Below are 23,500 nucleotides of genomic sequence, written 5' to 3' on the forward strand. Positions count from 1 at the left end.
AAAGCATTCCAGGATAAATGCTTCTCCATCTAAATGTTGTTACTCTTAATATATATATATATATATATACATAAAGACAATTGATATACTTAACCTGGCCATCAGTAAGGTTTTACTGACATGAGCTGTGCTAAGTTGCTGTTCATGCTCAGGAATGAATGTTTACCTGACAGGAGTAGAACCATTTGCTAGAAAGTGAATAATATTTGAAATACCTTGTCATGTTCAGTTAACTCTAACTTCTTTCCAATGCGTATTTGAGAACTAAATGTAAATGGTAAAAATTGACAGTGAATGAACAACACTTAACTTCTTACATTTTCAAGATTATCAGAGATACAGGTAGATGAAACCACAATTTTAAGGTTAACTATCAGGCAGATTGTTGTGTCTTGGTGAAACACTGAGCAATGAACAATAACTACTCCAGAGCTTTGTCTAAAAGGAGAACTATAGTATCTCCAAGCTGCATGCAATTTGGAGTTCCAGCGCATCATGGCCCTAGTCATTTTACACCAAGAGATGCCTTTGCACACTTGCCTTTTCTGTTTTACCCAGCTAATATAGACCCAACTTACTATGATGCCTACAGCAGAATCGTTTCTTATATGCCCTTCCATGGACATTTTGGAGTGTATGACTGTCCCTTTGAACCAGTTTTCATCCAGAAAAGAAATGAAAGAGAAAGAATCAGAGTGAAATGTGTAAATGAGGGCTATGCCCGACTTCGAGATCATCTTCCTGGTGCCATGTCTGAAAAGCGACTTAGCAAAGCTGAGACCCTCAAAGCTGCCATTAAGTACATAAAGTACCTGCAGGACCTACTAAGTCGAGTGCCAGAAGAAGTAAAACAGTCTGAGGAAAGTGCTGCATCACCTGACTATTTGGTAGCTTCAAAACAGGAAAGCATCAGCAATGAGGAATCCAAAATGTCATCAAAGTCATCATCATCTTTGTACTGCAAGACTGAGGGGATATAGCAAAACGATATTTTAGCTTTCAGAATGTTCAGGGTTAAAAATGAAAAACAAAAGGAACACTTGCTTCTCAGTGTTGCCCTTCATCATTTAAATTGCCAGCACTTCTTAGCCAGTATAAAGTGTTATTGTATGGCCTTAAACATTAATATATTTCAAATATATAGTTTAGGTATGTTTATTTTAATTTCAAGCATACATTTTAAACTGCTTACCTAATTTATAATTAATAATTCACAGTCTTTTAAATATGGGAGCTACTCACATTTCTTAGTGACTTTATATGGAACTTTTTAATTCTATTTTTTTTTTTGGTGCCATGCTACCAGTCGAGCATCACTTCGCTGTGATTGATTCATCTATTTGTTCCTCACGAGGTAAGAACTGTTCTCATGATCATCCCATAAGGCAAAAGCCAATCACAAAGCCAACATCCTGGAAGCCATTAGGGCAGTTTTTAATATAATACCTAACCTCTCTCCTAGTGGTGACCTGGGCTCCATATCATCACAGAGGGACGACTTATGCCCCTGAAAAGGGAACATTCTTGCTTCCAGACATGCTTCTTCAAGGATTCTTGTACCCATATTCCATCCCCCAGGCCTGTTCTTGGGGGAGAGGCCTAAACCTCTCCCCTGGAGCACCAGGTCACTACAGGGGAGGATTTACCCTAACTCTCCCTCCTAATATGAGTTGAAATAAGTAGTGCAGCTCTCGCCCAGTCATCCCCGGCTCATCCAGCCTACTTGGCTGACAATTGATCGTGGATTGTTTGGGTTAGAGTCAAGACTTTATCCCACTGCTCCACTGAGCCAGGACACTTATCTGGAACACTTTGACATCATATAAAAAATTTTATACTAAAGTATGATTGCACATTTCAGATGGTGCACTGCAGAGCATCACATCAAACTTCTTTCCAGTCCTAGACCATCTGTGCAAGGGCAAGGTGTTTGCCTACACCTCTGAGTTGTGAAGGGTCTAATGAGGAAACACTTAGGTATTTGGCATTTTATGCAGGGGAGGATTTGAGGACTTCTGATGCAGGAAATGTGTACAAATCCAAAGCACAGAGATGTGAAAAATGTAGTTCTGAGCCAACATACAAGAACCAAGAGAATAAAAATGAAAGTTAAATACATACTGTAACAACAGATCTGGACTGACAATTCAATCCTCATCACCTACAGAACAAGGAGCAGTAAGACATACTCAGTCCAACTGTGAGAAATCTGCATGTTCACCTAGAGTGATGGTATTGTATGTCCGAGTTATGTACTCCTCTGGAGGGTTGAGTCTTGAAAAACCCAAGCTTACATACTTGTGTATTTGATGGTAGTATCACCACTGGGAAAATATTGAGTCTTCTCTTGTCCATTAGTGAAGAAATATCTGAATGCACTGTCTCAGTGGATAAGACAGATCCACACTAAGTAAGAATTTATAGAGTAGCACGAATGGGAAGGGAACAAATATATCATTAGGGGAATGAAGTAGCTATAGCTAGTTAAGGTCATGTGAAGCCTTGCCAAAAAAAAGTAAAGACACTTCCACAGAACAATGGATTTAGTCACATAACAATGATAGCTACTGCACTCTACAATGTATTCAGTATTAGTAGTAAAAAGCACTCATGCCAAACTATTCCACTATTTCACATATAACATGTACGTGCCTGTTATAAATGTCTATCTGATTAACTTTTCCTTTGTTGATTAACCAGATAATCAGATATACTTTGCATCCACTCCAAAAGTGTTCCGCTTTTCAGTCTTTAAGTTTATCCACCTAAACAATAAACTCCACCTTAGTCTTTGCTCAAATCTTAAAGTTGTTTCCTTAATATAAGCTATTACTGCATCTGCATAATACTAGTATCCACATGCTCATGTCATTTCTAAAATTTGCCTACATAACCCCAGAATTTTGTTTATTTAGGTTCCAGTGTAAGTACTATACTGATACTCAAACCTTGTAAAACAACTGGCCATCTTTCTCATAAGCAGCTAGTTAGGATGGAACCATCACGAGTTGCCTTTAGAGAATTTCTGCTGTATGTCCTAGCTGTCACCATGTGCCATGGAAAGTGTTCCACAGATGGCTGTCCAACAGGATCATTGTGGTGGTCTAATCACTTAAGGACATGATATAGCCCCTCAAGGACCCCCCCCCCAACTGACTGGATGGCTCCTATAAGGTGTCCAGTCTCTACAGAGAATTCATTAATGAGACATCACCAAGAGTCACACCCCCACAAACATCCTGCCTCAGGAAGAGATAAGTAGGTTATGCTTCTTCACCATTGTCTCCCTTCAGAGCCAGATCCTTCGGTACCCAGAGCACCAGTGAACCTCAGGCAGCTGAGTCACAGTGAGGGCCTCCTTCCTTCAAGGCCAGAGAGCAAATCTTTAAAGTATTTAAAGTTACAGCGTCCTTGTCCTTCAGTCATCCATCTCTTCTACTATTTTTTCCCATCTTATGTTATCTGCTCATTGCCTCCCAATCCTTGCTTCTTCACATATCTGCTATCCTGGTAGTTCTGTGTGCTCATCACCTGATTACACAGAGGAGGCACCACAGACCTTACACCCCTTTCCATTTTTTTCTCTTCCCTTCTACCCATTTCAGTCAACCAATCAAATCCCCTAAAACAAAAAATGCATATAATTCTATAAAGCCATTTGATGTTGTATTTCTTTTGATGCAAATTTCCCTGAGATGGTTTATCTCCATTGCAGCCTTACTGTAACTGTGTTTTCTTGCAGAACTGGCAGTGACCCGCCTTATGTCCCCTCCCCCTCCTAAGTCCAGAAAATCTAGACAGTTGAGAGGTATGGAGGTTAAGTGTAAACGTAACGGACTACATTACACTACCTGTCTGACAGAATTTTATAAGTGTTTTATGGCGTTGAAAACCCTCACAAGAAAAAGACAACTGATCAGAGTTCCTAAAATATTTTTTTCTGTCAAGAGAGTACCTGAGTTGTCTGTGGAAATCAAAGGTATGGAGTATCCTTTCTCCCTTGTTTTTATGTTCTGGAAAGAAGACTCAAAGTAAACTCAGACACCACTCTAGGCTTAAATGAAGAATTAGTTCTTAAGAAAACACATTTTTGTGGAAAACGAAAAAAGGTTGACCCAGTATAAATGTTTGCACTGCAAATACTCTTCTAGAAGATGTCAAGGCAATCAATAGCACTGTTTCTCTGTTAAGAACCTCAAATTAGCCTGATGAGTTTATGCAAATGGAACAACAGTTTCTCTAACACAAAATTAAGATCATAAGGAGGTGCCACCTGTTTACTAAGAAGCTTGGCATGCAACAATCCTTTCACAAACATTTCACATGAGATTGCATTGGAAGGGGGATTCATGGGCAGAAATGCTGAATTGACCAATGAATGAGTATTGAAGGAGGAGTAAGACAGGCTAGGGGATAGTAACTCAGGCAACTATCCCTGACAGGCTCCTAGTTCATGTCTTGGAACCAAGTAGAAAACCACTTTTCATTTCCTAATATACAATGTCCTAGTAGCAGGTTTTTGTTTCTTGTTTAATACCTACTGCACATCATCAAAAAATAGGTGCATAAAAGGCATTATCATCCAGGTAGTAAGTTGCAGTTTTCTGGGGTCATACAAGACAAGCCCGTCTTCTCTAAGAAGATCCAGGCTGTGAGGAAGCTTGTGATAATTGCATCTGGTCAATTCCAAAAGAAGGAAAAATCACTGTTGCCTCGGACAGATGGGAGTCACTACAATTATCCTTTGGGAGTCCTTCTGAATCTTCAGAATGACCCTGGTTACTAGTGGAAAGGGTGTAAAACTAAACAGGAACATTTCTCTTAAAGGAAAAGAAAAAAAAAAGTTTCTGTTTTACAGGCCTCCAAGAAAGGAGTCCTGGAGAAGAATTTTGCCAACTGTTTGCTGTGAGTGGAGGTTCTTCATAACTGCATCAATTCCAGAAGACTCCCTGATTTAGTTTCTATTCATGAGGGTCTGTCCTGGACCAGCTCAGCTTGTTTGCCACACAACTTTGCTGTGACAGTATGTAAGAGGCCTATAGAGTCAGACTGTAATAAAAAGTTATACCCCAGGTTACTATGGGTAGTCTGCACAGAGGGTAAGATCTGGTATTCCCTTGACTGATTGTGTACCACATCACTGTGGTGTATGGTGTTATCTGTCCTGGGGACCATAGATGACAATGAGTTAAGAGCATTTAAAACAGCCAACATCTCTGTTTTGTTTATCCCCACAGAAGCTGCTCCCCAACAAAGTCTGAAGCATCTGTTGTTACAGACTGTGGTGGAGTTGAATGGGAAAACTAGAAACCTGGATTCTGATGAATGTGGTCTCTCCACCAAAAAAATGTCTCTTTTCACAAGCTCCAAAATTGGAATCTGGAATGTCAGGGGATGATGATGATGTGACCATACAGAATTTAGGTACCACTGTTTTTTTTGTCATGTGGAGTGTTGTTAGAGGAATCATTAGAATCATAGAAGCCATGAGACACAGAATCCTGAGAAATTCCCTACCTGAGAAAGTAGCTTCAGTGGAAAAACTCAGAAATTGATCTAGATGTAGATCTACTTTTTCCTGTGTAAGAAACACTCTGAACTAAAGTATCCAGGAGGCACCCCACAAAAACAATACTATGAGAAAGAGTCAAATAAGACTTTTGTATGTTCTGCTGGAACCACAGTCTGTGTAGGAATCCCTTACCCAAGTGAGAGATTTCATGAACTTTGAAAAAGACTTTGGCAAGATAAGCAAGTCATCAAACAAGGAAATATTAATACCATGCAGTCTGCAGTAGGCTATCACAGAAGACAGACACTTTGGAATATGGCTAGAGCACAGGCTAGATCAACGGGTAATGCAAAGAACTGAAAATGTGATCCAGGCGCAGAAAACCTTAAACATCTGAAATCTGGATCCATAGGCATGTGATGATATGCATATTTTAAATATGTCACCCGAAAACTCAAATGGGGAATAAAAGGTAACAAGTTTTAAAAGGATAATATTTTAAACTTGGGCACTACTGCAAATAGATTTAAGAAAGGAAAGTTCCAGAACTGGAAGGATTAAGGGTTTGCCAGGGTGAGAAATTTGGGGGTGGGAGATCTTTTAGATAGTCATTCAGACATACTGAACTGTCCTTTGCTCTGAGGGGTTGCAGAGCTTGTTTATTTTGCTCTTAGAAAAAGGTAGTAGTGGTAGAATTAATCCCATTGACAAACTCGGATAAGGAAGGCTGAAAAACATGAGAGATTCCTTATAAAAGCTTAACTCTCATCAGACTTTTTATACAGACAAATATTTCAAGCATAGGCATTAATGCCCTTCTAGCCTGCCAGTATACCAAAACACTTTTTTTCCATAATACGTGTCCAGTATGTTCTCAAAAATATGTAAACTAATACTTGCTTTAATGTAATTTGTTAGATTGTTCCATGCATCTGCTGCTCTCTCAGACAACCAATTAGTACATTTCTCATTCCTATAGAATATTATACATAGGTTGTCTGACAATTCTGTACTACATTTTGACAACCCCAAACATTTCCAGAGGTAGTTGTCTCTAAATGCCCTATATACTTGAATAAGATATCTTGGATATCTATAAGAGACACTGTACAAGTTCAGATATTTTAATCATTCATAATAACTTAATTTTTCACATCCATGGATACCCTTAGTATATCTCCTCTGTGCTCTTTCCAGTTTACTCATGCTTGTTCTCTTATAAGGTTTCCATATTGTTAAATTCCATACTCACGTTTAGGTCTAATGTAACAAACAATGGGTTCATCATTTCTGATTTCCTGGACTTTATAAATCTTTTTATACAACTTGCAGTTCTATAACCGTCATTAACCAACTGGTTGATATGATTAGAAAAATCCCAAATCTCATATGCTTAGTTTTTGATGTATTGATCAGCATATTATTCTCCTGTGCCCGAATGGTCAATTTACTCAAGTTCTTTTGTACACATGGCTTATCTGTAATGCATGTAACCAGTCTAGCCAATTTCAGGTCATCTGCATATAGACTGTAGAACACCTCAGATGAAAAAAAATGTTAGCTCTGAAAGATACAATCTAAACAAGTAATATCTTAGGACAGAGCCCTGTGGGACATCCTGACTGTAACCAAGATTTTCAGCTCTCCAAGTGCTGTATGATATTTGCCATGTCCTTTTTGTAAGCCATGAAGCTATCCATCTTATCAACAGTAAATCAACACCTAGCTGTTCTAATTTATTGATCAGTATTTTGTGAATGACCCTATCAAATGCTGAAGTTAAATATATATATATATATATATATATTACATCACAGCACAATTTATCATTCACAGCTGCTGTTATATTGTTATAGAACATCATGTTACAGGTGGTAATATATATATTTTCAATGCATGCATGATGATATATGGTTTCAAGTCCCAACCTATCCATTTCTGGCAATAACTTATCCAATATTGTCCTCACCATTATTTTTCCACAATAGGAAAGTAGACTTAAGGGTCTATATGACTCTAGATTTGTCCTACTCCGCTTTTCCTTAAAGACAAGTTTAATAAGCACATCTCCAATCTTGATGAATCCCTCCATATTTATATGACCTAATAAATAACAGATATAATGGTACTATTAGTAAGTTCTTGCTTAAGTGTTCTCAGGTCATTATTATTAATTCCGTCTCCTCCCTGTGCTTTGTTTGGATCTAGTTTGTGCAGTTCTTTTTCAATATAATCTAATTTGATTCCAGTATCTGAGATTACCTGGACGTCACTAGGACAATTCATCACCACCTTTGTGGAGCCAAACTGCTTTGCATAAGTTTCTGTAAATATATCTATAAAATGTTGTGTCTGAGAATAAATTTTAGAATCTGCACACAGTTTATCAATTTTTATGTTTTTACTGCTCCTACATCTTAGCAATCTATAAAAAGCTTTCCTATTGTGCTCAATGTTATATAAATTTTCTTCAAATTTTTCTTGATCTTGTCTCACACTATGCTTAATTTCTTTGTCCAGCTTGTTTATTTCAGTTTTCGAAGTTGTAGTTTGACCTCTGTTCCATTTTGAAAAGTTCGTTATGAAAAAGATGCTGCTTACTGCTGCTGGCACCAAAGTCTGATTAATGCACTAAGCCTTTTAGGCTAGTAACTTTTTCAGTACTGTATTAACTTGCGCAGTTACTAATAAAACGACTTATCTATGCAGCAGATGACACATATGATACTGTTACAGTTTACAGCTTTTAATGTGCCAGGTTTAATTTTTCAGCGCAAGTACAGATGATAGCTTTCCATTCTCCATTTACCTCAGAACAAATGTGTTCTTACAAATACCAGATCTAGCAAAAAATCATATCTACCCCACCATGTTCTTTTTTATACAATTTTATGAAAGCAGTTTTTTTATGCTAATTTTGCTGATGTCATGCAGTCTGTTCATTGTGTTCTGTTTCAAGGTGAATTATGTAAACTTTTAGGGAGTCGTTCCTGTTAGGAAGTTGTCTCTGTGTCCGACCGGTAGGCAGTCCTGTACCTGGGTTTCTTATCTGCAATTCTCCTTGAAACTTGTACCAGACACAGAACATTTGTATTATACAGCAGGATGCCAAACCATGCATATTTCTAACTAAGAAAAGTTCAACCTTTTATTGCAAATACGCTAACAAACAGAAATGTACATCCATTTAAATGTCTATATTTTACTATATATATTTTAACAAGCAGAAGTGTACATACACTATTATAAGTGTCTAAGTATATATCTAACAGTTTTCCCTTTTTGTTATAAACCACAAAACATTTTACATTGATAAGTATTCTTTGGTCATATCATAACTTTCATCATGATTTACAGAGAACACATTAGGAAACAAAGCAAGGAAGTTATGTCTTACCATAACATTCCATCTGTGTTGTTGATCTTCAGTCATTCCTTACTGATGGGATGTCGGTTCCATCCTCGGAACCGAGTCGGCCATTGTAACAAGCTCGCACCAGCCAGAAATTCTCGAGCTAAGCTTTTACCCATAGTGCTCCTTTCCACATTGCCTCAGCTCGAGTTTGGCCGAAAGGACAGGATATATTAGAGAGAGAAAAGCAGAGGCTTTTTCTGAGCAATTTCTTTAATACAGAAAGGACCAGAACTGAACCTCCAGGAGTCTTTAGGAGGAGGGTAGTGGGCGGGTTGTAATTAATGAATGAAGATCAACAACACAGATGGAACGTTATGATAAGACATAACTTCTTTATCTGATGTTGTTAATCTTCATTCATTCCTTACTTATGGGACAGAGTCCCTAGCTACCTTGTTTCCTGGAAGACCTTATAGAAGAATGTTCCTGAGCACCATTGAACCAAAGGAGGCTTTCCCCCTGGAGATTATAGCCAATTTGTTATGCGTGATAAAGGTATGAGGAGAGGCCCATGTTGCTGCTGCACAAATGTCAAGCATGGAAGCCCTAGCATGGAAAGCCACAGAAGCTGCCACTAACCTTGTAATGTGCTTGGATCTTAGATGGAATAGACACTTTATTACTATGATGTACAAAGGAAATGCAATCTCTCAACCATTTAGATAAGGTAACTTTAGATACTGATTTTACCATTTTTGGACCAGAATAGGATACAAACAGTTGGTCAGATTTCTGTATGGATTTTGTTCTGTCAGGATAAAAACTTAGTTGTATTTGAACATCAAGTAAATGCAAAGTATACTCGCCTTATTAGAGAAATTTGGGAAGAAGACTGGTAGATTAAGAAGTTATGTACTTACCATAAAGTTCTCTGTTTATTGTCCATCTCGCCTACATTCTTGCAGGTTAGGTTCGGAGCCGTTCACGGCTCTGACTCAGCCGAATACTAAAGCTCGAGAGTTTCTACTGGCTCGAGGCAAAACCCTTTTCCCATGATGCTCTGAGCCATATCCCCAGATCTTGTTTACAAGTGAAAGATTTAAACAAACCCAAAAAAACAGAGCAGAAAATATATTTATATCCAAGTACAGATGTTTGGTATGAGACAAAAACCCAGCGACTCCAAATCATCATAACTATGTACACAAGAATAGACTTGTCCACCCATTCCTCCAGGAATGCAGGATGGGGGTAGGAGTGTGGGACACAAGAATGTAGGCAAAATGGACAACAAACATAGAATGTTATGGTAAGTACATAACTTCTTAATGTTATGTTGTCCTATCTCACCAAAATTCTTGCAGGTTGGGACAGCGTCCCTAGCAACTTAATCCCAGGGTGGCTCAGGAGAAAATACTCTTTAATACAGTGGATCCAAAGGAAGACCTGTTCCAGGAGGCCACATCTAATTTGTAATGAGTGATAAAGGTATGAGATCTCATCCATGTGGTAGCTGCACAAATACAGTCTATAGGAAGTTTGGCCTGAAAGGCCAAGGCTGTAGAGACTGCTCTTGTGGAATGTCCCTTTATCTTCCCAGTCAGTTGTTTATTATTCTTACTGTAAGAGAAAGAAATGCAATCAGTCAGCCATTTTGACAAAGTTACTTTGGAAACTGGTAATCCTTTCTTTTTGTCAGAAAAGGACACAAAAAGCTGGTCAGATTTCCTGAGGCCTTTTGTTCTATACAGGTAAAAGCATAGCTGCCTATGTACATCCAACTGGTGCAATCTATATTCTGCCTTGTCGCTGTAGTTTGGAAAAATCATGGGCAATTCAATGGATTAGTTTACATTATTCTCTGAACAGACTTTTGGAAGGAATGCTGGATTAGTTCTCAAGGATACCCTAGCCTTGTGGAAAATTATATAAGGGAAACAAATAGAAAGAGCTTGTAATTCCAATACCTGTTTGGCAGAGGTTATGGTTACTAAAAGGAGAGTCTTCCACAACATAAACTTCAAATTACAAGATGATGTGGGTTCAAAGGGTGGTGAAATCAAGGAGTTTAGAACATGACTTAGGTCCCAAGGGGCTGGGGGCTCTTTGATCATGGGTCTGAGTAAAAAAGTGCCTTTAAGGAAAGCTTTATATAACCTATGAGACATAATGGGAGCTCCCATTTCCCCAGTATAGAAATTAGAAATGGCTGCCAATTGAACTCTGACTGTCATTGCTGCAGCTCCTTCATCAAAGAGTTTGGACAGAAATTCCAGGATAGCGGTAATAGGAGCTGTAAAAGGTTCTATGTTCTGTCCCACAGCCCAGCATGAAAACCGTTTCCACTTACTGGAATACAATACAATCTCCTCATGGATGGTTTATGGGAAGAGGTAAGAATATGACTCACTGCAGGGGAAAAAGAGTAACACCTGGCTAAGCATGGAATTGAAGCAGCCATGCTGTCAACTTGAGGGTTTGTATGGATGGATGGAACGCTCCCTATGAGTGGGTCAAAAGGTCTGGAACTGAGTCCAGAATCCATGGTTCCTCCAGCAAATGAGTCCAGAGAAAGGGGAACCAAACTTGTCGAGGCCTTTAAGGTGCAATGAGAATCATCTTGCTTTTTAACGTGCTGGCTTTCTGAAGTACTTTGGGTATTAAGGGGAATGGGAGAAAGCACAGAGTAGTCTCGGGGGCCAATCATGAACCAGTGCATCCCTCAGAGGAGGAATGAGGGCAAAGTAGTTGCTGTATTTGGCATTCATGGCAGTGGCGAAAAGGTCGCAGCAAGGCTGGCCCCATTTTTGGAAGATCTCTTCCACAATCTCTGTTTTCAGGGACCACTCATGAGGCAAAAGAATAGCTCTGCCGAGTTTGCCCGCTATCATGTTGGATTTCCCCGGGATGTGAATTGCTATCAGAAAGCGCTGAGAAGCGATCGCCCATTGCCAAACTCGTTGTGCCTCCCAACATAGTGGGTAGGATTTGGCTCCTCCATGCTTGTTTATGTACCACACTACTGACATGTCTGTCTGAACTGCAACCGTTCCTCTCAGTAGAGGGTCCTGAAATGCCTGCAATGCCTAGAGCACCGCTCTCATCTCTAGAACATTGATGTGCAAGTGGCCATAGGTGTTGGACTGTCATCCCCAGATAATGCCTCCCCCATCTGATTTGGGAAGTGTCCATGGTCAGTACTACATTGGGTTGAGGAAGGACAAAATGCCAGCCCTGACACAACTGGTCCATCTGCAGCCACCAAAGGAGATATTTTCTGCAAGAATCCGTGATGATAATCTGATCTGAAAGAGGAAGATCTTGCCATTGAGCAAATAGCAACCACTGCAGAACTCTCATATGTAGTCGTGCTAGGGGAACTAGAAGAATAGCTGCTGCCATGGTACCCAGAACTCACAGCCCATTTCTGGCCTGAACTTTCTTCTTTGACATCAAAATCCTGACTTGCTGATGAACTGACTGTATTCTCTCTGGGGTAAGTTTTGCAGTCATATTTCTTGAATCCAGTCCTGCATCTAAGAAGGTAATATGCTGAGACGGTGACAAGGCAGATTTTTTTTTTAAGTTTACTGTGATGCCTAGTCTGGCGCAAAGTGACATTGTTTCGTCTCTCACTCGTAGTAGTAGATGCTTGGTGGTGGAGGATAGGAGCCAGTTGTTTAGACATGGAAACACAGAATCCTGGACGTCTCAAGTGAGCCGTGACCACTGCCATGCATTTGGTGAACACTCTGGGGACTGTAGTGAGACCAAAGGGCAGGGCTCAAAATTGGTAATGACTGACTCCCAGCCAAAAGCACAAGTGTCTCCTGGATCGCATGTCCATCTTTATATGGTAGTACGCATCCTGGAGATCTATTGAGCACATCCAATTGTTTTTCCCGATAAACTGGAATATTGACTGCTGAGTTACCATCTGGAATTCTGACTTCTTCACTGCTTTGTTTAGCTTGCTGAGATCTAGAATGGATCTCCAGTCCCCTGTCTTTTTTGGAACTAAAAAGAATCTTGAGTAAGTTTTGGATCCCATTTGGTCTGCGTGGACCTCTTGGATGACTCTTTTTTCTAGCAACGAGAGTATCTGTTGTTTTGCATAGTCCTTTTGACCTGGTGGAATGTCTGGTAAGGACTGGTTTACCGGAGGGGGGATGGAAAATGGTATGTAATAGCCTCTGGATATAATTGTTTGTACCCATTTGTCTTGGGAGATTTCTTGCCAGGCATTTGGGTACAGTGACAATCAACCCCTGACTTCCTCCAGAGAAGAGCAGGCAGGCCTCCTTTCAGGAGCACTGGAAGGGCCTGTCAGAGAATGTATCTGTCACCCTGATTTTGAAGACCCCTCGTGCTGCGAAGTAGGTGTCTTCCTTTAGAACTTCCCCCTCTGCCCCTGGGGGAAGAGTCACCACATGCATCAGGGAAACCTTTTTGGGACTTGCAGAGCCACACCTTTCCACCCTTTTGACCTTTGGGATAAGGTCTAGATGAGGCAGAAAAATGGATTCCAATGGCAGATAAGGTCTTCCTATTCTGCTCGCACCTAGTCAAAGTTTCTTTCACCTTTGGTCCAAAAAGGGATGAACCATCAAAGGGGGTGTTGGTGAAGGAAGACTTTAAGGGCTCGGCAAAGTTGCAAAGGCGCATCCAGAAATGCCTCCTCAGGGAAATTCTTGTCACTGCCACTCTACTCACTCCATCAGCTGCATATGAAATGAGTCTCATGAAGGAGTTAAGTAATGAATTGAGGGTGGACAGCTATGAGGATACTTTGTCCCAAGTCCTCTGAACCACAGCACCCTGAATGGTATCTCCAAGCTCTCAGCAGATCCCTTTGAAGTCTCGTAAAATGAGTAAGGTAATTCAGCGACCATAAGGTGAAGGCCGCTGAAAAAAAAGCACACTTTCCATATCTGTCCATGGTCCTAGACTTCTTGTTAGGAGGATGGACAGATGAAGAGGTCTCCAATAACTCCTTCTTAGTGGCTGCCGCCACCATCGCATCTACAGGGACACCCTTAGTCAGGAATTCCTTCTCTGAGGGGGCAGTAATAAATCTGTTAGGCCTCCTCAGAACAGGCTCCACTGTATCAGGCGATGTCCAGGCCTTGCGAAAAATGACACCCAATAGTTGATCAAATGGGGGAGTCACTCAGGAGGTGGAAAGGCAAGACTCAAAAGCCTTCAGGTATACTGAATCATCCTCTGAAGGGTTGGTAGACTTCCAGCCACCCCTCTGTTTCAGGATCTCAAGGATGTCAGAGAAAGAGACATCCTCAGAGGAGGACCGTGGGAACCACTCAGAGTCATCCAAATCAGTATCAAAAGTGACAGACTCAGGGGTGTCTATGTGCTTCCTCCTGCACAGTCTCTTCCTAGGAACTTCTCTGAAGTTTTGGAAGAGACAACGCCATCTGCAGGGGCCTCCTGAGGCTCTGGGTCTCTACGCTTGGGAGGGGGCGGTGGTGTAGAAATCAACACTGGCACCTGGGAGGGACGAGAAGTTTACTCTGACAGCAGAGCTGTCTGGGGAGATAGCATCCTCTCCATCAGTTCGAAAGCCCCCCCGCCCCACTCCGAAGGGACTCTCCACTCCAAAGAGACAGAAGGTAGACTCTGAGGTGGAGCTGGTGGCTCCAAAACTGAGATAGGAGCAGAGCTCAACTTAGCTGAGGCACTGAGAGGTAGAGTCAGATCGGACGACTGTCCACGCCGACTCTCCTCCTCAGACCGACTAGTGAACTTGGACTCCAAGATTCCTTGACATCGGAAGGAGCTGAGGACATCAGAGTCGAAGTAGGAATCAAAGATTCCAAAGGTGGTCTCTGTGCCGACAGTTCCGCTACTATAGGATCCAATCTCTCTGGCTCCGAAGACTCCAGGGTGATCGCAGGAGGAATCAAAACAGCAGACGCTGAATGGTGTGGCTCCGATTCCTTTGGGCCCGAAGACAACAAAATTTTAGCCAGGGCCAGTGTTCGGAGCAATCTCTTCACCACCCACTCCACGTCATCATCAGATAAACTCCTCAAAGAATGGGTGAACAAGGAAGGAGATCTGCCTCTCTCTAATATAGGAAATTCAGTGTTGGAGATATTGGCTCCAGTAAAGGAGACTGACTCCTTGATATCTCTATCGGCTCCATGGACACTCTAAACGTCGAAGAGGATTCCTTGGTTCCAGACTTGTCGGAATAGAGAGCCCTCGGTTCCGATAAAACCAATTTCTTTGGTGGCTCCGAAACTGGTGCTGTAGAGGCTGGTCTTTTCAGTGATTTAGTATGGGATAAAGAAGGAGAGGAAGATTTGGAGCTCTGGGTATCTAACAGTTCCTGAAAGGACCCTTTCAATAATCCCCTTCCCATTAACTTCCTTCTCTCATGGAGCACCTTGCTATTGAATGCGTGACAAATGGTGCAGGGGTCCTGTAAATGGATGGCACTGAGGCAGTAAACGCAACTTGTGTGCTCATCTGTGAGAGACATCTTTTGAGTGGATTTATCACACTTCTTGAACCCTGACTGCTTATGCTCCCTGGGTTCCTTCTCCTTATCTTTAGACATCCTGTCTAACACTACAGCCAAGAAAATAATTAACTGACCAACTAACTTCAAGATAAAGGCTATAACTGGGAAAACACACACACACACACACACACACACACACACACACACACACACACACACACACACACACACACACACACACACACACACGCACACACAAAACAAACTGTAACTACCACTATAAATCACAGACAAAAAGGATACAGATACAAATATAAATATACCTTTTTCTTTAAAGAGGTGAAGCAGCAAGAAAGAAGGGGAAAGGTATAAGAATCCTCTAACTAAAACGGATCTGAACCTAAGAGGAAGCAGTCTTCTAACTTAAAAAAGCTCCGAGAGTCCTCTAAGTTAAACAGAACTCTCACTTGTGGTTGGGAAGGGAAAAACTAAGTACTATAATTACCTCATGCAGAAAACAAGAAAACTAACTATCTGGAAGAAAGGTAGCAAAGAGAGAGAAACTTTAGACAAATAGAATTCGAAAAAAAACTATACTTAGCCAACGAGCCAGCAGGAACACTTCTCAATAGCTTGAGTGGCAAACAAGATATGGGGATGTGGCCCAGAGTATCATGGGAAATGGGTTAGCCTTGAGCCAGTGGAAGCTCTTGAGCTTTAGTATTCGGCCGAGTCAGAGCCGTGAACAGCTCCGAACCCAACCTGTAAGAATTACGGCGAGATAGGACAACATAACATCAATTGTTTGGTTAATAGATCAGAAAAAAACTTAGGCAAAAAGGAGGGATTAGTCCGAAATGATAATCTGCCCCTACGGAAGGCCAGATAGGGATGTTTTATACATAAAGCTTGCAATTCTGAGATCTGCCTGGCTGAAGTAATGGCCACCAAAAACAAAGTTTTCCACAACAGGAATTTTAAGTCACAGTCGGCCGCAGATTCAAATGGGGAGCTGGTTAAGGTGTGGAGAACCAGGATCAAGTCCCATGGCTCAGTTGGCTGTTTAAAAGGTGGCCTGATATGTGCAACACCCTTTAAAATGGTTTTACAGAGCCAGTGAGAGATTAAGGAGGAACCTTCAAACCCATTATGGAAATTGGAGATTGCTGAAAGGTGGACTCAAATGGAAGAAGCTGCAGCTCTGGATTCAAGGAGATTCGATACATAATCTAAAATTATGGGTTTTGGTGCTGCAAAAGGATTAATTCCCTTTATACGAGACTAAGTAATGAATCGTTTCCATTTATGGAGCTAAAGTTTTTGGTTGGACGGTTTATGGGAAGCCAAAAGGATATGTCGGATGGGGGAGGATAGGTTGCTTTGCCTGGCAATCAATAGAAGTGGAGAAACCAAGCTGCCAGATTGAGACTCGATATATTCAGATGAGTCAAACCCTGTGGATGTGACAGCAATTCCGGAGTTGGATCCAGAATCCAGGGATGATGTACTAAGTGAGGCCATAGGAAGAGAAACAAAATTTGTCGATTCCAGTAGGGTGCAATGAGGATTACTCTGCTTCTCAACCAAGGAGCCTTCTTCAACAATTGCAGGATCAGAGGAAGGGGAGGATAAGCATAAAGAAGACCCATGGGCCAATCATGTAGAAGAGTGTCCCTCAGGGATTCCCCCTATGGGGGAAATAGGGCAAAGTAGCTGCTGCATTTGTGATTTGCGGGGGATGCGAATAGATCACAGCAAGGCTGACCCCAGCAGCTGAAGATCTTCACCACTACGACAGAATTGAGGGACCACTCGTGAGGCAGGAGAATGCATCTGTTCAACTTGTCTGCAATTATGTTGGAATCCCTGGGAATGTGTGTTGCTATCAGAAAGTAGTCGGAAGTTATTGCCCATTGCCAAATTCTCATGGCTTCTCGACGTAATGGATAAGACCTGGCTCTGTCTTGTTCGTTGATGTACCTGACTACTGACATGCTGTCGGCCTGGATGGCAATTGTTCCTGAAGGGAGAACAGACTGAAATGCAACTCTAGAAGCACTGCCTTCAGTTCTAGAACACTGATATGCAAATTGGCCTCCATGGATGACCAAGTGCCTTGGACAATCTTTCCCTGATAGTGCCCCCCCACCCGATCAGGAATGGCATCCGTGGTCACTATGGCTTTGGGCTGAGAAGGGGGAAGGGTCAGCTCCATAGAATCTGTTCTGGCGTCATGCACCAAATTAGGTCATGCTTGCGCCAATACATTATCTTGATCTGGAAGGACATGGGTAGATCTAAGGGGGATCATTGTGTTAGCAGTAGCCACTGAAGAAGCTTCATGTGTAATCTTGCCAATGGGACCATCATAATGGATGCTTCCATGGACCCTAATAGCTGGAGAACAGCTCGGGCTGGTACTTTGTTTTGATTATCACTTGGAGCTGTGATCTGAGTCTCTGTAACCTGTGAAGGGGAAGGTAGACTCGACAAGACTGGGTATCAAACTCCACCCCATGAATTCCATCTTTGAGATGGGGTAAGCTTTCATTTGCCCTCATTCACTGTTATCCTTAGGTGGTTCAGAAGCTGCCGGGTGTAGTGAATCGCTGAAAAAAGTTGATGCTTGGTTGGGGAGATGAGGAGCCAATCATCTAGATATGGAAACACCCAGAATCCTTGCATTCTCAAGTGAGCTGTTACCACTGCCATGCATTTGATGAACACTCTGGGGGCTGTAGAGAGGCCAAAGGGCAGTGCCTGAAATTGGAAGCGATTGGCTCCCAGCTGGAAGCAGAGAAATCCTCTGGAGCATTTGTCCATTTTTATATGGTAATACGAGTCCTGAAGGTCTATAGAGCACATCCAATTGTCTTTTCCCAGGAATAGGAGTATAGACTGTACCGTGACCATCCGGAACTTTGCTTGTTTGACAAATTTGTTTAGGATGCTGAGGTCCAGAATTGTCCTCCAGTCCTCAGTTTTCTTTGGCACTAAAAAAGAACCTTGAGTAAATGCCAGATTCTACTTGGTCTGGAGGGACTATTTGGATGACCCTTTTTTGAAGCAGCTTTTTAAATTTCTATAGCTGCGAATTTCCTCTGACTGGGTAGAACATCGGGAATGCGTCTTAAAGGCCTTGGGAAAATATTGAAGGGGATGTCATATCTTCTGGTCATTGTCTACACCCAAGAGTCTGTAGTTATTTCTTGCCAGGCAAAGTGGTGCAGAGAGAAACGTCCCCCAACTGCTTCCAGAGGGAAGCAATCGGGTCGCTCTTCAGGAGCGCTGATAGGGCTGTCCTTTGAAAGAAACCCTGGATCCCTGGTTACATGGACCCCCACTGCCTCTGAAGGGATGTCTTCTGGTTGAATTCCCTGCTCTAACCCAGGGGGAAAATTCACCACTTGTGTCACAGAAAAACCTTGGGATTTTTTGTACTACATCTTTCCACTCTTCTGATTCCTGGAATAGGGTCGTTGAGGTGCAGAAAAATGTACACCTACGCCAGACAAGGTCTTACCATCCTTGTCAGACCTGGCTAAGGTGTCTTTAAACTTCGGGACAAAAAGAGATAAGGCCTCTACAGGGCATTTAGGAAGGAAGACTTGAAAGGGTACGCAAAATCACATAGATGCATCCAGGCGTGGCATCTAGTTACAATGCCAGTACCTGCTGCTCTCGCCGCCCCTTCGGTTGAGTGCGAAATCAACCTCATGGATGAATTTGAGATGGATTCCAGGGTAGCAAGCCATGAGGTGACTTTGTCCCGTACCTCATCAGAGACTGCTCCTGCAAGGGTTCCTGAGAGTTCTGAAATTATGTTTCTCTGAAGCCGAGTAAAATGTGCCAGATAGTTCAGGGACCGAATAGCAAAGGTCACTGAAGAAAATACCAGCTTCCCCAATCTGTCTATCACCCAAGACTCCCTGTTAGGGGGATGGACAACAGTGCTCTTTTTGGCAAGCTCTTTCTTCGTGGCCACCGCCATGACCATAGCATCCACTGGAAGGCCCTTGGACCGGGTGGACTGTCTTCCGGTGGTGAAAGAAATTTATCTGCCCTACAGGCGATAGGTTCAATGGCATCAGGACACTTCCACGTGCACTGCACGATGAGCTGGATGAGCTCATCTGCAGGCAGGGTCACACAGGAGGTAGAGGGCCAGGCCTGGAAAGCCTGCAAGAACACAGACTCCTCAGAGGAATGGGTGCTGGACTTCCAATCGGCCCACTGCTTCAGGATCTCCAAGATGTCTGCAAGGGAGACATCATCTGGGGGAACAGTGGAGACCCTTCCCCCACATCATAATCCATATCTTCTGTCAAAGATTCCTCTGGGGAATCAACGTGCTTCCTCTTGCATTATCTCTTGCAAGGAACCTCTTCAAGTGGAGCATCAGAGGAGGAACCTGCAGAGGGGGAACCTTGTTGAAGTATGTCTTGTGACTCCCAAGCCCAGTGTCCACGATTAGAGGGGAGTAATAGCTGTGGCTCAGAGGAAGGGGAGGGGCTAATCTCCAACAGCGGAGGAACCACCTGAGAGCCTGCAGAGGCCAGTGCTCTCTCCATCACCTGGAAAGCAGGTTCTCCCAAAGAGGGATGGCAGCCCTGAACCAAAAAGGACAAGCTCAGAACCGGGGTCACACTCCGCTCTGAAGGACCCGTTGCCAAGGAGGGAGCCATGGGAGGAGATGGCTCCACCAAAGCTACCAGAACCGAGGCAGACATACGAAAAAGTGATGCCGTACCAGGGAACATGGTGCCGATAGGCCAATCTCGGTCCCAAAGATGGCCCGGCTCTGAAGATGCCATAGGCCAAAGGGTAATCTCCGGTACCATGGTAAGATCTACCACCAGTGCCGAAGAAGTTGGAACCGGGGTTGGTGTTGGTGATGAATGCACCAAAACCTGCAAAGAGGTCAAAGGAGGAAAATGTTGTGGAGTCCTTGGAGCAAAACCCTCAGCTCCAAATGGGAGGGAGAGTTTAGATGGAGTTGAAATTCCTCTGGCCGCTAAGAGCTGATCCACTAGCCTCACTACGTCTAGTTCAGAAAGACTCTTAGAGGAATGGGTGGACATCCCCGAAGGTGAAGTTAGATGTTCTAAAAGGGGTTGCATTGTTGACCATAAAAAGTGTCCACCGAGGGGGAGTACCTTGTCCTAGGGAGTATATCACCTTTCTGTACCGAGGTCGAAAGACCAGAATGAAGTACAGGGAGGGGGGAAGTGACCAGATCTTGGATAACTATTGTTGGCACAGAAAGATGGGTCGGTGTTGAAGTTGAAATTGTCGGTGCAGTGGTCAATGCAGGTAGCACTATCGCTGCCAAAGAAGCAGAGGATGGCACTGATGTAGCTGGTTGACTCGGAACCGAAGTCAGACCCGAGGTTGCAGATTTACACCTCGAAGCCGATGGATGCGACAATTTTGGAACTTTAGGCTTCAGTTCCAATTGTTTGGACTCATGAGGAAATGAGGGTAATGATTTGCTCCTCTTTTTATCTTCTCTCTTAGGAGGCAGAGAGGCCTCCGACTCAGAAATAGCCTCCATGTACGGAGATTTTAAAAGTCCTGCTAGCATTAATTTTTTATGCTCCACAAGCATACAGGAGCTGAAACCTTTACAGATCTGACAACGGGGCTTCTCAGACAAATGAGGCACCCCTAAGCAATAAACACAAGATAAAAGGTTGTCTTTCAATAGGCATTTTTCTGTCATATCTATCGCAACGTTTGAAACCTTATTTGACATATTCCAGAAAATATCCAGTAATCACACCAAGAGATAACAAATATCTTTCTTCTTTTTCTTTTTTTTCTTTTTTTTTTTTTTTAACTATGAAGGAAAGATTAGAAAGATTTAGAAGTAATTACCAGCAACAGTAATAGGAATACCCAAATGGGTAAAGAAAAAGAAGTACCAGCAATGGTACAAAGAGTACCAAACTTGGTAGAAAGTTTCAGAAGATAAGTAGAGGGACACAAAAAATATACTAGGAATATGCAATAACACTTATAGAAGAAAAAGACTAAGTAATAAAACTAGAAGACGAGAAAAATTTGTAATAATTTTTAGTGACTTAGCTGAGAGTCTGGTCTGATACATCTTGTTTTGTACAACGCAAACAAGATTTAAGGTAATGTGGAGAGGGGCACTATGGATAAAAGCTTAGCCCCAGAGTTTCTGGCTGGCGCGAATATGTTACAACGGCTGACTTGGTTCCAAGGACGGAACCAACACCCCATCAGTAAGGAATGAATGAAGATTAAAAACATCAGATCTTTAGTTTTCTTTTGATACAAGTTAAAACACAGTCCCATATAGTAAGTTCAATAATAAGAAGCATTACTACCAGAATTGGATGTATAATGCAGTCTAAAAACTTTTTTCCTTTTGAAGACCATCCTGTAAAAATGTCCCACCAATTATGAGCTGTATCTGCTTCAGTTTTTTTCTGCTAGCTTAATTAGCTTATTTTTTTACAATTACAGAATGTAATTCATGACTTAGGGTTGTTCTAGTAACCTTTTGCAATTGCTGAATTAACTGTTTGCTTTCATTTATGACTTTATGTAATAATTTTAATGAAAATCCTACATTAATCATTGACAATGTCTGTGGATCCCATCGTAAAGGTATTGCAGCCTCGTTTCCTGGAATAAACACATATGTATTATTATGCCAGGTTAAATGGGTGATGTTATTAAGACAACCTACAAAGGGACGTTGTTTAGTAAATGGTAAACTTTGATTGTTACAATACATAAAAACTGTGGGGCTATTTTTGAGAACATTTCAAAACTAGAAGGTAAAATTGTCCATTTACATAGATTTACGGAATGCTGTAAAATGATGGTTCATATACTGGTGAGTGCTGACCACACACCAGTCCATTAGCTGTTTGAGTACAATCTTCAGTTTTGTGAGTTTTATTTTGTAAATCCATATAATTTCCCTCTAGCTGGGGTAACCAATACTGATACAGATACAACACTGGTCCAAAAACCAGAGGTAAAGCTACAACTTGACACATTATTTTTGAACTTGTTATATTATAATGTGTAACTTTTCCTGTGCGGTATGTATTTGTTCAGAACGTTTGCTGCCCATGCATTTCAATCCAGTTGATACTTGAGATTAATCTTTTAAACATGGTCCTCCACACATACAGAAATGTATGTGCATTTAAATGCCTATATTTTGCTATATATATTTTAACAAGCAGAAGCATACATGCACTATTATAAGTGTCTAAATGTATATCTAAAACATTTCTTAGATTTGTCTCTCACCTTAATCGGGTATCTTGTTCTTATGGAAATATATCCCCCTGACACTGCATGCCTAGATCTGATGTTAAACATTTTTTGCACTCAATTTCTCTTTCAAAACTCTACATTCCATCTGCAGTTTTTCCACTGAACACATCACCCCAGTTAGTTTTACATAATGACTGTTTTGCTTCCTTATCTTCTTCGTCTTCTTTTGGCTTTCCCCGGTTAGAGGTCGCCACAGCGGATCACCTCTCTGCTCATGATTGGCAGTGGAGTTTTACGGTGTCAAGTTGCCAGCCCAGCACCCAACCTTCCACAGAAGGCACATACATGCACGCACTCACACCTAGGGCCAATTTGGAGTGTCCAATCCACCTACAGCATGTCTTTGGGATGTGGGAGGAAACTGGAGCACCCAGAGAAAACCCACACGACCACAGAGAGGACATGCAGACTCCGCTCAGAAGGCACCCAAGCCGAGGATCGAACTGGAGAACCTCTTGCTGTGAGGCAACAATGCTAACCACTGCACCACTGCGGCCGCTGTAGTTAATCTTCTGTGCACTAGTTTAGATTTCAATCTGGCAAAATTATCTAGCAACAAAATAACCTTTATAACCCCATGATCATTGCACATCAACAGTGGCAAAACTTGACTTAAAGTAACAGTAATTTCTTCAGAACCACAATGTCTAGTATGTTCCATTCCCTGTTATGTTTTTTTTTTCTTTTTACAATCTGAAGTAACTGTTGTTCCTAAACATACGTTGTGAATAATTTCCTTACTAAATGTTGTTGAATCAATAATTTCCATTCTATTTCTAGTAAATTTAAGTCCCCAGCTAATATTATTCTTCCTTCCTGTGTTTCA

The 23,500-nt window shown here is 41.8% G+C and overlaps 1 protein-coding gene across 1 annotated transcript; it reads left to right on the top strand.

The window, feature by feature from the left end:
* Nucleotides 1–224: 224 nt before the first annotated feature.
* ASCL5 (achaete-scute family bHLH transcription factor 5) lies at nt 225–1,004 on the top strand. Its single transcript, XM_044076058.1, has one exon. It carries the CDS (start codon nt 411–413, stop codon nt 978–980), a length of 570 nt encoding a protein of 189 aa, XP_043931993.1. The 5' UTR covers nt 225–410; the 3' UTR covers nt 981–1,004.
* The last annotated feature ends 22,496 nt before the right edge of the window (nt 1,005–23,500 follow it).

The sequence above is a fragment of the Protopterus annectens genome, chromosome 7.part0 (genome assembly GCF_019279795.1).
Source record: "Protopterus annectens isolate FY-2018-M chromosome 7.part0, PAN1.0, whole genome shotgun sequence".
NCBI lineage: Eukaryota > Metazoa > Chordata > Ceratodontiformes > Protopteridae > Protopterus > Protopterus annectens.